Consider the following 13,573-nt stretch of genomic DNA (forward strand, 5'->3'; position numbering starts at 1 on the left):
GCAGGTAAATAGATGGTAAATAGATAGGTAAACTAGGCTTTACCACACTGATTGCACTGTTGCCTCGAGTAATTTCTCTAAGCCATAAATCACTCCAACTCATACACACTGTCTTTTGGGGGATATCTGCTTCCCTGATTATGTTTCCTGTTAGTGTCGTTGGGAGTCGAATGACTCTGCGGGTGCCTGCTTCCGCTCAGCCGCCTGTCCTGTGCTGTCAATCAAAATGTCTTCATAGCCGGTGCACAGTAGTGTTTCTGAGGTTACTGTCACAAACCTACAGTCCAGTCATGATATATGAAGAGAGGTTTAAGTAAAAGAGTGTGTAAGCCAAGCCTACTGAAGCAAAACTAGAGTCTCCGAGCGACATTCAAACCAGCATGTTAAGCAAAGGTCCAAGTTTCCGTAAGCTTAGCGAACGCTGGCATTGAACAAACCTTGAACAAAACCGCACCACACACTTCGCTTGCTAAGCAATGGAGAGGATGTGAGTGAGCTGTCTGGCAGTGAGACTGGGGCTGAAACAGGGTCAGGGGCTGACACGTGGTTTGAAGTGCACCATTGTTCTTACTAAAATAAATAAGTAGCACCCAAAACCATCCGAAATTGTGCTTTTCTTTTTCTTTTTCATATTTCTCGCTCTCACTCTTCTCGCTCTCTCTCTCTGATGCCCAGTGGTAGACTGTGCAGACACAGAGGAGCCCTAAAACACACAGAACACAACTGCAAATGTCCTGTAATAATCTCATGTGTAATACATTTGTCTGCTGTTCAGCTCATTCACATGTAGCCAAGAATATAAGCATCCCACTGAACAATCTTAGCAGAATATTACAGCAATTCTATGTCAATAACAATATTTCAATTCTAGATTGCTTATAATAAATTTAAATGATGACATTTAAAATAACGAGTCTGATGAGTCTGAAGTCCAAGTTCAAGTTTCAGTAGTCACATAGACAATCATACATAGTGTCACATGCACAAGAGTGTCAAAATAAACAATGATCAAAATGACTAAAAATGGAATTTGAAAATAGAATGAAATAAAATGAAATAAAATGGTATAAGAGTAGTTGGGATTATGGTCATAAAATAAATATATAATTGAGGATTATAGGTTCTTTTTTTTTTTCTCGGTTAAAAAAGTTACTGACTCCAAAATGTTTGAGAGCCCCTGCTTTAATGAACATAGGAGTTGGAACTTTGTGTGTGCAACATTCTAGTAACATTGTAAAGCAAGCTAACTTACATTTACGACACTTGGAAGGTGCTTTTATCCAGAGAGACATAACATTAATCTCATTCTATACAACTGAGCAATTAGGAGCTAAGGGCCTTGCTCAGGGACCCAGCAGCGGCAGCTTGGTGGATCTGGGATTCGAGATCCCAACCTACCAATCAGTAGTCCAAGTAGACCTTAAACACTACCTACCCCTTTTGACTAAGCTAACATTAGAGCAGATGTTTTTAAAATATTATAGGACTATTATTTCTTAACATTATACCCTAACCATCTTAGAACCTGTTTAAAAGCTTACTGAATGTTTTAATAATATGTTTTTGTGTGTTTGTGTGAAAGCATGCAAGAGAGAGATTCAAGATTCAAGACCTTTGTCCAAACATATGTCCAAACTGGAATACTCTCAAACTCCTCCAGTAACCTCGACATAATTTAGAGGAAATTCGGAAGAGACAAAAACATAAATAATGATCCTCAGCTTTAAACCTAATTCCCAAAACCAAATGTCATTTGGTTTCACATCTAGTTAATCGGCCAAGACGAGTTTGGATTTAAACAGTTGCACTGTGTCTGTAAGAATGTCTTTATCACCCTAAATCTCTTTGTTAACATTACTGCAAGCTTCAGACCAGTTGATTGGCTTTCTGCATTTCCATTTCTTTTAACCTCTTTGACACAATGAACTTGTTTGGAGCAAGTTATATTATTAACAAAAGTTCACAGCATGCCATCTGTAAAAAGTTATACAAGAGTCTGCTTAAAGAGGTGAGTAAACATAAAAATAGGCGGTTATTGGCCACATTTGATAACTAAACGTACCAGAATTTATAGCAAAAGCTAAAAGTTGGAATAAGTCTACCAGATTTCATTTGTGTTAAGAAGAACATTGTGTCCTTTTTGGTTGAACAAATCCTTTGAAATACTCATATACAGTAGATACAGTCTATAACACCTTCATGGCCTAGAACCCACTGGCCTGCAAAGAACCCATCACCTAGAACCCATCACCTCTTGTGATGAAATTAAAAAAAAAGCTTGATGTTTCTGAAGCTCAGGTACTGTAGCAGTCACACTCTCACCATTTTTAAGCTCAGAGAAGGAAGAATCTCACCGAGCCGACAGATCTTCTGCCAGAGGTTTGAAAGGTTTGAGGCAGATGGGGCAAAGGGAAGCAGAATGAGAAAAAAAAGGAGATATAAAATAGAGTACATGTCGTAGGGGGTTTTTACACATGGTCACTTCATGCGTTTTCTGTGATCAGATAGCTATCCGATGGTAAAAAGACCAGGTCTAAATGCCCTCCGAAACGTTTTCGAGACGGATATAAATCCGATTGTTTGAACCACTTCAGGAGGTGGTCTGGGACGCATTTCAGATGAAACTGCACAGGTGTGAATGAATGTGGTTGTTCAAGCCACATACGTCAGCGCTATACTCCTCCCAAACTTAAGTACGTCACTCGCGAGTGACTCACGAGTCTTGCATCGCGCCAGAAACAAATAAATGTAAATGCTGTTTTTATGTAGCATAACCATCATAACCAAGTTTTTTCGTCTTCTTTTTGATTGCATTCTGAAAACCGCATACACCAAAGCGTGTTCCATTTCAATTACCCCGGAAATGAGGTAAAATATATTTGCATTTTGGGCAGGAGGTGAAAGATCGGATTGAGATCCGATTCGCCAAGACGCATTTATGTGGCCTAATGTAATTGGAACAGTTTTAACAAATCAGATAGCTATCGGATCAGAGAAAACACATGAAGTGACCAGGTGTAAAAAGGCCCTTACTCAATGAACGGAAACAAAAATAGCTGAGATCAAAGACAATAAGAAAAAGATTTATTCTTTAGATTCTTTTGTTGTCCAATGAACAAAATGTCTTCAGATTTTGACCCAGAACTGGGCTTGATCTAGACCAGAAGGTTTTCATTGTTGTTGTTGTCTTTAATGTTGTTGGCCCGCTGGCAAAATTGCTATCTAATGTGTCTGAAAAAGTTAAGGAAACTATTTGAGGAAAGGAACAGTTGTTATCTAACAGTTGAGCTCAACAGTCACTTAAATGCAGTTTAGCAGATTTACTTTAGTTTTTAGTTTTGTTTACAAGCCAGAAAGATCAGAAAAGTTTCGTTTAGAGTTTACTCACTCAGCCTGTGTCGTTTCATCATAATTCCTCTGTGAAGTTCCTGGAAGATGTGTTTTTAATATCAGTGAAGCTTGATCTTATTTTTAATTTGGAAAAAAATATTTAATTGAAATAATGCTGAAATGTTGGTGAGGGTCACAGATTTTGGCCACAGTTATAGAACTCTGGTAGAAATATGACTTTTTATTGGAGCTCACTAAGGCAGTGTTTAGCTACTAGATAAATAAGTGTCAGTTAACGCTGATGTGATCAGATGGTTATTATAAAATAGTATTATCTAGAATTTCTGCAGAAGGAATCTTAGACTTATTTACTGCTTAGTTTACTGCTTACTGCTTCCAAACACATTTATTGTGTAATAAACTAGTTGTTCTTAATAGTTAACAGGAACAACATACGTGTTATTGAAGAACTACTCATTTATTCCTGCTTCGTTCCTGCGTAGTTACCTATGAATTATGGGATATTATGATAGTATTAAATGTTAGGTCTTACTTGTCCTCTCCTATTTATTTATGACCAGAATTCCAAATTTATTATTTTGGTTCATTCTGATAAGAAATGATATTTTTTAGATGGAAACTGATTGGTTAATATTATTCTTTACCTAGCTTACTAACAGGAAGCCAAGGATAATAAATAAACCAGACGTGTGTTTGTATTTTCAAACATTTTCAAACAATCCTACTATCTAATATCATGTTCCTTTAACAATCTGGAAAGATTTCTCGCCATGTTTTCATAAATAGATTCAAAGAAAAATGTTTGGTTTTGGTTTTATTCCTTGTAATGTTTCTAATCCCTGAGTAGGACACCAGTTGAGTTTCATTTGGGAGCTGATCATGGTTTCTATTTACTAAAGAACACTTGAACAAATGTTTGTTCACTGTGAGATGGATCATTTGGGGCCTTTTCAAATCCATTCCAGCTCTCTAACTGCACGTGATCCATTTGGGGAATTTCTGTACTTCTTGTACTACGTGCTTAATGGCTACTGCCACATACAATGGATAGTCAAAAAGCGTATTCTAGTCTTTGTTCTGTGATGTACACAGCGTTGTCCCGTAGTCCCATGGGGGCATTTACTTAACCAGTGATAGATGAGCTCTCACTTTCTATCTCTCTCATTCTCTCTCAATCACTCTTCTCCCGCTCTCTCCTGTTCTCCAAGCTCGCAGATGTCCAGAATCAAATGCAGATGGCTACTACAGCAGCACGTCGATCCGAGCTCTAGAGACTCACTGCAGTCTCTACGTGTCACTGATCATTATGATTCATAGACAGTCTGTGCTGAGCGCTGTCCAAGCATTGCAGAAATGTTCGCTTCTTTTGCGGAATAGGCAGAGGTGCCGGGAACGGACCAAGTGGGGATATTTCACAGTCTGGCAATGATTACAGAGAACCTGGTTTTCCTTAACTTCACCTCATTTACCTCTCCTACGCTTCATCTCCAACTCTCCTGCTCTGCCATCTTTGTCTCTATGCTTCGGTAATCTTACTGTCTGTAAGAATAGCTTAGTGTCGTTTCACTAATTGAACATGTTCTCATTAAAATATGTACAAATCCCAATGATTTTGAGTTGTTAGTTGTAAGAAACGATACAAACACTTAGTCTTCCTCATCAGATGGTGAAGGTTGACTTTTCTTTACTATATGTATAGTTGTGAGAACTACAGAACAATGTTTTTCTTGTGCATGTGTCTCAACTATGGGCTTTTTTTCAGTATGAATATTCATTGCATCTGCTGTGCAGGAGCATCACAGATATTATGATGGGTGGTATCTGATTGCAGAATGTATTGAATTAAGCGTAGGCCCTTTTCTCTACAGAACACAGTCTTCCAGCAACTTGCCTGATCAAAGCCTGATAGTCAGTGCGTGAAGAAATCACACTTAGCTAGAAAGGTTTTAGACTGAATATGATCTTTGCAGAAAGATAATCTAAGTAAGGTTAAAAAATAAAGAAAACATTCCCACTATTATACGGAAAGACACATAAAATTGTCAAAGTATGTTATAGGCTGAAACTATGGACACATTCCAATTCAGAATGGATATATATATATATATATATATATATATATATATATATATATATATATATATATATATATATATATATATATAGCTGTAATTAATTAGGAACAGGAATTGCACTTTATAGCTAACTTTTTTATGCATTATGACATGATTAATTTCTTTTGTTGTGTTCATAAAACATAATATCATCAAAACTAAAGAAACCAAGATTATCAGGAAAGCAAAATACAAATATTTATAGATTGTAAAACTTTATAGCTAAAAAATCTTTTTAAACAGTAATGCCCTATCACATGCCCTATCATATCTAATTATAATGTGATTATTATGATTGCCTTCAAAATTCATGAATTGTGTTGTGTACATAGACAGTAAATACCTAAACTACTTCCGTTTCTTTTCACAAATTCAAAAATTCAGAATTCAAATATGTTTTTTCTGGTCACTTGTTTTTTCTGGTTACTAAACATATCAATTATATTGAAAATATCAAGTGAAATCTTTGGCACTTTGTATTGTATACTACGAACTTTGCTCACTTATTCTACACACAATAAAGTTACCTGACATTGAAAAAGTCAGAATTCACTATAAATTCAACAAACAAACACATAAAGGCAGGTAAATAGTTTTACTATAATTTTAGATAAAATAATCATTTTGCTTTCAAATACTTGGCTGTAAACCTATTTTACGTAATTTAAGCAATATTTCAAAATTTTCAATATCCATGGTTTCATCTGTCCCAAACGTTAACTTTCATATCTTTTCTTAAAAATGTAAAATAATTGCAGAAATTTGCAAGTGTGAGACCCATGTTGAAATGTTTACAAAAGAAACAATATAAAAAAAATAGTAATATGTTTATTTATGCGTTTACAGATATTAGCTATCAATGTGTCAGGCAAACATAAAAAAATAAACTTTAATATTTAAATATTTTATATTTTAGCCAATGAGGGCAAGAGAGTGAAGATTTCATTATATAATTCATTGTGCAAGTCCAAACTCCATCCTTGTCTCAAGTTTAGAATAACGATTATGTGATTCAGCCAATGGCATGAACACATTCAGAATCCTGAAGTTTTTCCACAATGCTTAACTATAACCAACTCAAATTTTAAATTTATTTTATTTCCAGAGCACATTTTACAAGCTGACCAAAGTGCTGTACATCCAGTCATAGAAGACTGAAACAACAAACGAAAAAGACAACACAAACACTTCTAAACTGAGTTAAATGACAATGAATATGATTTAAAAACAACTGTAGTCTGATATTTTAGAATCCGACATCATCACTCATTAAAAATACGTGTAGGAAGTCTCAAAAAACACCGTAGACATGAGACGTGGACATGATGTCGTCAAGAATCTTGTGTTCTTACCAAGGAGCCAATAATTCTCTATAGACTCACTTGTCTTTCTCTTTCTGTCTTTTTTCTCTCTGTCTCAGAAATGCTGGACTCCAGTAATTTAGTGACTTTCACTGGAATAACAAACAGTTCGGGTTACGACACATTTCTAATGGATGAGGAGCGAGGGAGGTTACTAGTAGGAGCAGAAGACCATATCTTCTCTTTAGACCTCGTCAACATTAACAGAGACCTCAAACAGGTAATAATTACACAAACACACACACACACACACACACACACACAAAGACAAATCCTTCTGTCTTTGGTTTAAAATAGCTTCGGCATTGAATGATTTCAGTCTTATTTCCAATAGATTGTATTGCATTCAAGCAAATAAGCATTTGGTATTCCAAAACCTCAGAGAAGAATGCTTAATTATATAGTTAAAAAAAAAATTATCTTCCACAGTCATGCAAAAGCTGTGTATGCAGCCTTTCGTTTATGTGTATAGATATAATTGCCAAAGATTTGTACCACACCACCAAACTGGCATGAGTCCACTACTTTGTAGAGGGAAGTATGGCATTATAAAATACAAGCCTGTCATTTCATTGTAGCAAATCATATAAGTGGTATTGGTAAAACCCCAAAACAGGGCAATGAGAGTTCATAGGAGCTGATTAAAGGGGGTGAATGAAATTAACACAGTTTGAACTTTATGCCATGTGTAATCAATCAACCAAGACATGATTGGGGTCTGAAGTCCAGACGATTTGTATTAAAGATCTCTTTTTCTTTTTCTCTGTTCTTTTTTTTTTCTTTTGCTTATCAGTACCATGTTTTCCTTCTGTTGTTTCTCAACATTTGTCCATCTGTACTCAGTGAGATATAAAGTATATTCCAGCAAAGCTGTCTTTCTCAAGTCTGAGAATCTGCATCACAAACACATTCCCTGAAGTAAAGAGGGTTTAGGGTTTTTATTGTTGTTGTTTTCTTTTTTTTGGTGATCACCATGGACAATCCACATTTCATTTTGACCTCTTGCTGTATTGATAATTATATAGAGCGATATATAAACTTTTGTGGTATCTGTTTCTGTTGTATCTCTATATTTCCACAATGAATGACGAGTAGTCACTTGTCTGAAATGGAATCTTCTGTAAGATTTATCATAAATCTGGAGCCTAATCCTGGGAAACACTGGTAGGTGTGATACTGACATCTCGGGCCAATTGAGCGTAGCCATTTTACCTACTAGCATGTTTCTGCAAAATAATAGGGAACAAAAACTTACTGTACCCTTAGACTTCCATTACAAATGAGTTCCCAGATAAAGGGGATTTCTGTTTTTCTCCCATTACAAAAGGAACCATGTACACTACAGATGCTATAGGCTTTAGAGTAAAAATAAAAACTTGTACTTTCACTTTTCAAAATATATATTTTTTGCCATAAAGTCACATTGTTGATTACAATGTTGTTCTTGTTTTGCAGTGAGATTTAAAAATGCAAGTTGCATTTCACTGTGCATTTAAATCATCTAAAAATTATCACATCATATTAATTCATATATTACCATATATGAATACATACATCATATTAATAAATAATTTCTTCGAACGAAACAGCTAGTAAGTGCTTTTTTAAGTCTGTTGTGCATTAGATATGAAAGTTAAAAGTGTAATATACTGTATATATATTTTTTTATTTTTTTAATATTTCTTTTTTTTTTATTTAATCTAATTTCTTCATTGATTCAGGGAATTTTGTAATTCCAATATTTTTATTTATGGTAGAAAATATTAACAGTTTAATTGTTTTTTTCTTTACATGTCCTTAAGAATTATAGTTGATATTAGATTACTGTTGCAAAATTTGCTGAATAATTATGCTGTACCTGTTTGTATGTGTGTGTGCGTGTGTGTTATTTGTGACTCCTGAGATTTGTTCAGTGGTAGGTCCCGCTGGATCTTTGGTTTATTTGCCACAGATGGTGACAACAGAAGGACGGCAGATTCTAATCTTCAATTATTTTACTGCCTGCCTCATGTAGTCATCAATCATTTGCAGTTCTTTGTGTTAGGTAATTCACACAGTAACACACTCTGTCTTGCAGATTGCCTGGCCGGCCACACCTTCGAAACGAGACGAATGCAAGTGGGCAGGAAAAGACCTGGGAGTAAGTAACTCCATTTAATATGCTGTGTTGTTTAGACAAAATAAAACCGCAGAGCCTGTGATTTACAACAATGACATCACTGCACATTAACGTTGTGTTTACTGTATGTACAAGTCTGCGTGTGTTGTGCTTTACACAAGAATGAGTGCACGGTAATGGGAAATCTTGCTGTCTTTGTTGTATGTGTCTGCTCTGTCGTTTCTGCTGGACGTTTATTTACCCAGAGTGCCGTGCTTGGCAGCCGAGCCTGAACTTTTCGGGCCTAGCCTTGATCACAGTTTATTTACTCAACTAGCAAATCGAGCATTCTCTTGCTTTCTGTTTGTGTGCGTGCGTGCGTGTGTGTCCATTTGTGTATATGTGTGTTTGTGTGCTCATGTCTAGTGTGTAGTGTCTAATGCCAATTTCACGCATGAGGTCTTTCGTAGTGAAATGAGGGGCACTGGGGGGTGGGGTGGGGGGCATAATCATCAGCGATAACACATACCACCTGCTCCACACACAGACACACACACACACACTCACACATATACACACACTCACGCACATTCACAAGTTAATCATGCACCTAATGAGAAAATGTTCTTACATGCTTTCCTCTGATATGTGAACAGTAAACACACACCGTAACCTAAATTCCAGCCAGGAAACATTAAGGCTAAAGCATGCAGTGAAACTGTTCTGGAAAGAAGTATGTTGGGAGTAAGTGAGAATGTTTGATTAGGACATTATGAAGCTATTTCCTTTTCCGTAGTCAGAAGTCTCTCGATTCTCCTTTTTTGGCTCAAGGCTAGAGACGGCCGGTCCATCTGTCCTTCTCCCTGTTCAAAACTCTACACTTGTGAGAGTTAAAAATACTAAGAAGGGCAGTTCTGCGAACATTAAATCCCTGTACGAATGCAGTTGCTGTCATTCTGACTTCCCATGTTGTTTTTATAGTCTAGGAGTCCCAGTTAAAGTTCATTTAACATCAGCATTGCAGGCACATTATATACAACAATGTATGAACAACATGAGACTTTCAAGCATCTATGTTATGTACATGTAGCTCCAGAATTATGGTGATGAATGATAAGATTGTTTGTCCATATATTTTGCTTAAAATTAAACAACAACAGTTGCTTCTAAATCGCCAGAGGTAGGCTGTGCTGACTGAGTGGGTGATATGGCATGCTCTTGTTCTCCTGTCAATCACAGGGACACTAGCCAAACATGTGCATGTGTGAGCGCATGTATATGGAAGAAGGGAGATAGCATTAACCCATAATTATACTCCTCCTTCTTCAGCTTCATCTTCTACTTTCGACTTTTCCCGTTAGGGGTCACAGCGAATCATACGTTTCCACCTAACTATTCACACTGACGACTCGCATGTTAAATTTGGCACCTTTTTTACAGGATGCCCTTCCTGACAAAACCCTCTCTATTTATCTGGGCTTGGGACCGGCACAGAAATCACTGGCTTGCAACCCATAATTATACAAGGACCTTTGTCCAAAATTTGGTAGCTTTACCCTCATCACTCGCGCGGCTGATTTTGTTTGCCCTCTATTCATTTACTCACATTGATTCTGATTAAACTATTGATTAACCCTCGCACGGTGTTCGTATTTTTGTTACTCAGCCAGTGTTCGTGGGTCTGGTGGACCCGCTGCATTTTTTAGGTTTTATTTCAACACATTAAAAATTTTTATGTTAAAATACTCTACAGATGTTTACTTCATCCCAATTACAAGCAATATAAACAGCATATATGGTTAATATTTGCCCTTTACCTTTATTACATCACATTTTTTAATTAAAGTGCTACTCATTTTTTGTTGTTTTTTAATAAAATGTAATAAAAAAAAAAAGAAAATCAAATTTAATCAAGTTATGAGTGGAAAAAATCAACAAATTTACAAGGAAGCAAAGTTTTTCAAAACTATTGATGTTTATGAATATGGGTCCCACAGACCCGAACAACATACAAGGGTTAAAAGCAAATCTACCAAACAGAGCTCAGTGTGATATACAGTAGTAGACGTAGTAATGTTTCTGTTGACTACAGAAATATAAGAGTATGAGAGCCTATGATATACCTGCATTGCTGTCAAAGCTGCTGTTATAGAAAACGAATCAGACCCTTCTGACCAATCAGATTTAAGAATTCATTACTGCTGTGGTATAATAATTTTATTTACAACGCCATGTTTCCCATCATTAACATAGCAGGCGTATTGTGTATTTGTAATTATACGGTAATTAGTAATGAGTTAAAAACCACTGCTAGGTGGTTCTCATTGTGTGTTGGAGGTTTTGTGTGTTTAGAGAGCAGCAGGGAGCTTCGGCAGAACAGCTCACTGAGCCTGAGTCCCACCCCTGAGTGCTGTCTGGCACAGAGCACATGGGCCGAGGCTTTCACACAATAACAGCTACGGGAAATTTCAAACACGTCAGTCAACATGGAAAGAAGTCATGTTTTATAATGTGTCCAGAATGAATTTGTTAGGAATGTATACACATTTTTGTGCAGTAATGAAACAGAGCTAGCAATGTACAGCCATTTTTTCATGTTTTCTTATACTTGGCAAAGTGATGGAACAAAACCAGGAGGTTTAGAGCTAATTATACGACAGATCTGTGCTGATAGACTTTAACTTTAAAGTCATGGCCTAATGGTTAAACATTCTAACCCTTAGGTTGTGGGTTCGAATGTCGGGCCGGCCACAACTGAGGTGTCCTTGAGCAAGGCACCGACCCCCCCAACTGCTCCCCGGGTGCCGCAGCATAAATGGCTGCCCACTGCTCCGGGTGTGTGTTCACGGTGTGTGTGTGTGTTCACTGCTGTGTGTGTGCACTTTGGATGGGTTAAATGCAGAGAACGAATTCTGAGTATGGGTCACCATACTTGTCACGTCACATCACGTCACGTCACTTTACATTTAGAGTTCTTACATTTTTAAAATCAATCATTTGCATTTTGAAGTATAAATGCACATGATTTAAAAGTCAAAAATATTTATTTTCTTTTTTAAGACATGAATAGTTTAAACAGGCTCAAGGGCTATAAACGTGCATAACTTACATAAATACATACATAGGTAACTAACACAAGCAGTTTTAGAGCTTCAGTAAAACAGCAGGAGACCCTATAAAGTCTTTTTTTAAACATGTGTCATTTTGTACTTGTGAAAACTGAAAGAAAACGTGTGAATTCTGACTCACATTAAATGTCTTACTGGATTCATCATTTTGAAGAAAGGTGTACAAACTTTTGCAACTGCATAGTATCAAGTAGCTGACTGCGTGTTATGCTAATGATAGTTGTTATTATTTGTAGTGTCTTTTTTTTTGTCAGTGGTGGTGGGGGGCTTCATAAAGCATGCACTGTGTGTGTGTATGTGTGTGTATTATAATATTTTAATATACACTTAGAATTGCCAGAGACTTTGTTAACACTGTTAATCTGTTAGTGAACTCTGTGATTACACATATTTATTTTACAGAGTCGTCCCCCCCCCCCCCCACACACACACACACACACACACACATACACACATTTTCATACTGCTTTGCTGGTGTGTTGACTATATTTCATTTTCTGAGAGGATTCTGCCAATATCACTTATGTTTACATTCTGTATCCATTCTCTGTATCATCTTGTACATAACTGAGAAAGAGGTGATGAGGAAGTAATAAAAAGAGACAGATAGCAACATCAATAAATGACATTTCTGTCAGTTACCTGCACAGACGCTACACTCTACAGCACTGAATAATCACTGTTTATACAGATGGGATGTTCTCTTTTATTTAACAAGAAGGGTGTGTATGTGTGTGTGTGTGTGTGTGTGTGTGTGTGTGTGAGAGAGAGTGTGTGTCCTTGAGTGTGCACACAAAAGAATCTATACTTCTGTGCCTCTGTGACTATGGACATGTGTGTTAAGCAAACATCATTACATGCATAATCATCTGGTTTGCGTGTTCCGTGTGTTAAATAGACGTTTGCACTATGTAATGTGTGTTTATTATTGTGGAAGTCATCCTTCATGTATCTCTTAATTAAATGAACCTTGAAGCTGTTCATGGACTAAACAATCACACACACATCGGTTTCCTCTCCGTTTCGTATATACCGCAGCCGGATTAGTCACATGTGCTGTCGGTTTAAGTCTCATTAAATCCAGATACGCACCAATGCGAGTGAGCTGAGTGACTAAAACGAATAGAACGAGTTGGACTGTGATCATTTCTGTAATCTGTAGGAATTAACAGATATTTTAATGACACCTCAAGCTAAAATACTAGGGCTTGAACAAGCTGGAAACCACATTTGTATTGTACACGTGTATTTATAATGTAAGAAAAGATCAATCACTCATTGAGGATTAATTCATTTAATGTATATATACTAATGAAATGAAGTGTGGTTGTATCCTGCAAACAGACAATGATCTAAAACGTCATCGATTATATTGTGATATTACAGTATGAAATAATGTATGCAAAAAAAGAGGAATGGTTTAAAAACAGTGATCAGAGGATCAGTGTTCAAGCCAAAGCACTGCCAAGCTGCCACTGTTGGGCCCTTGAGCAAGGCCCTTAACCGTCTCTGCTAAAGGCG

At 36.7% G+C, this 13,573-nt stretch overlaps 1 protein-coding gene across 1 annotated transcript in view; it reads left to right on the forward strand.

Annotated features, from left to right (window-relative positions):
* Positions 1-13,573, forward strand: part of sema3aa (sema domain, immunoglobulin domain (Ig), short basic domain, secreted, (semaphorin) 3Aa) — a 37,875-nt gene that overhangs the window by 7,192 nt on the left and 17,110 nt on the right. Inside the window, exons 2-3 of the mRNA XM_060889559.1 lie at positions 6,886-7,046; positions 8,904-8,966. Of these exons, the coding sequence (XP_060745542.1) occupies positions 6,886-7,046; positions 8,904-8,966 (224 nt within the window). The remainder of the gene's footprint in view (positions 1-6,885; positions 7,047-8,903; positions 8,967-13,573) is intronic.

This window comes from Tachysurus vachellii, chromosome 16 (assembly GCF_030014155.1).
Source record: "Tachysurus vachellii isolate PV-2020 chromosome 16, HZAU_Pvac_v1, whole genome shotgun sequence".
Taxonomy (NCBI): domain Eukaryota; kingdom Metazoa; phylum Chordata; class Actinopteri; order Siluriformes; family Bagridae; genus Tachysurus; species Tachysurus vachellii.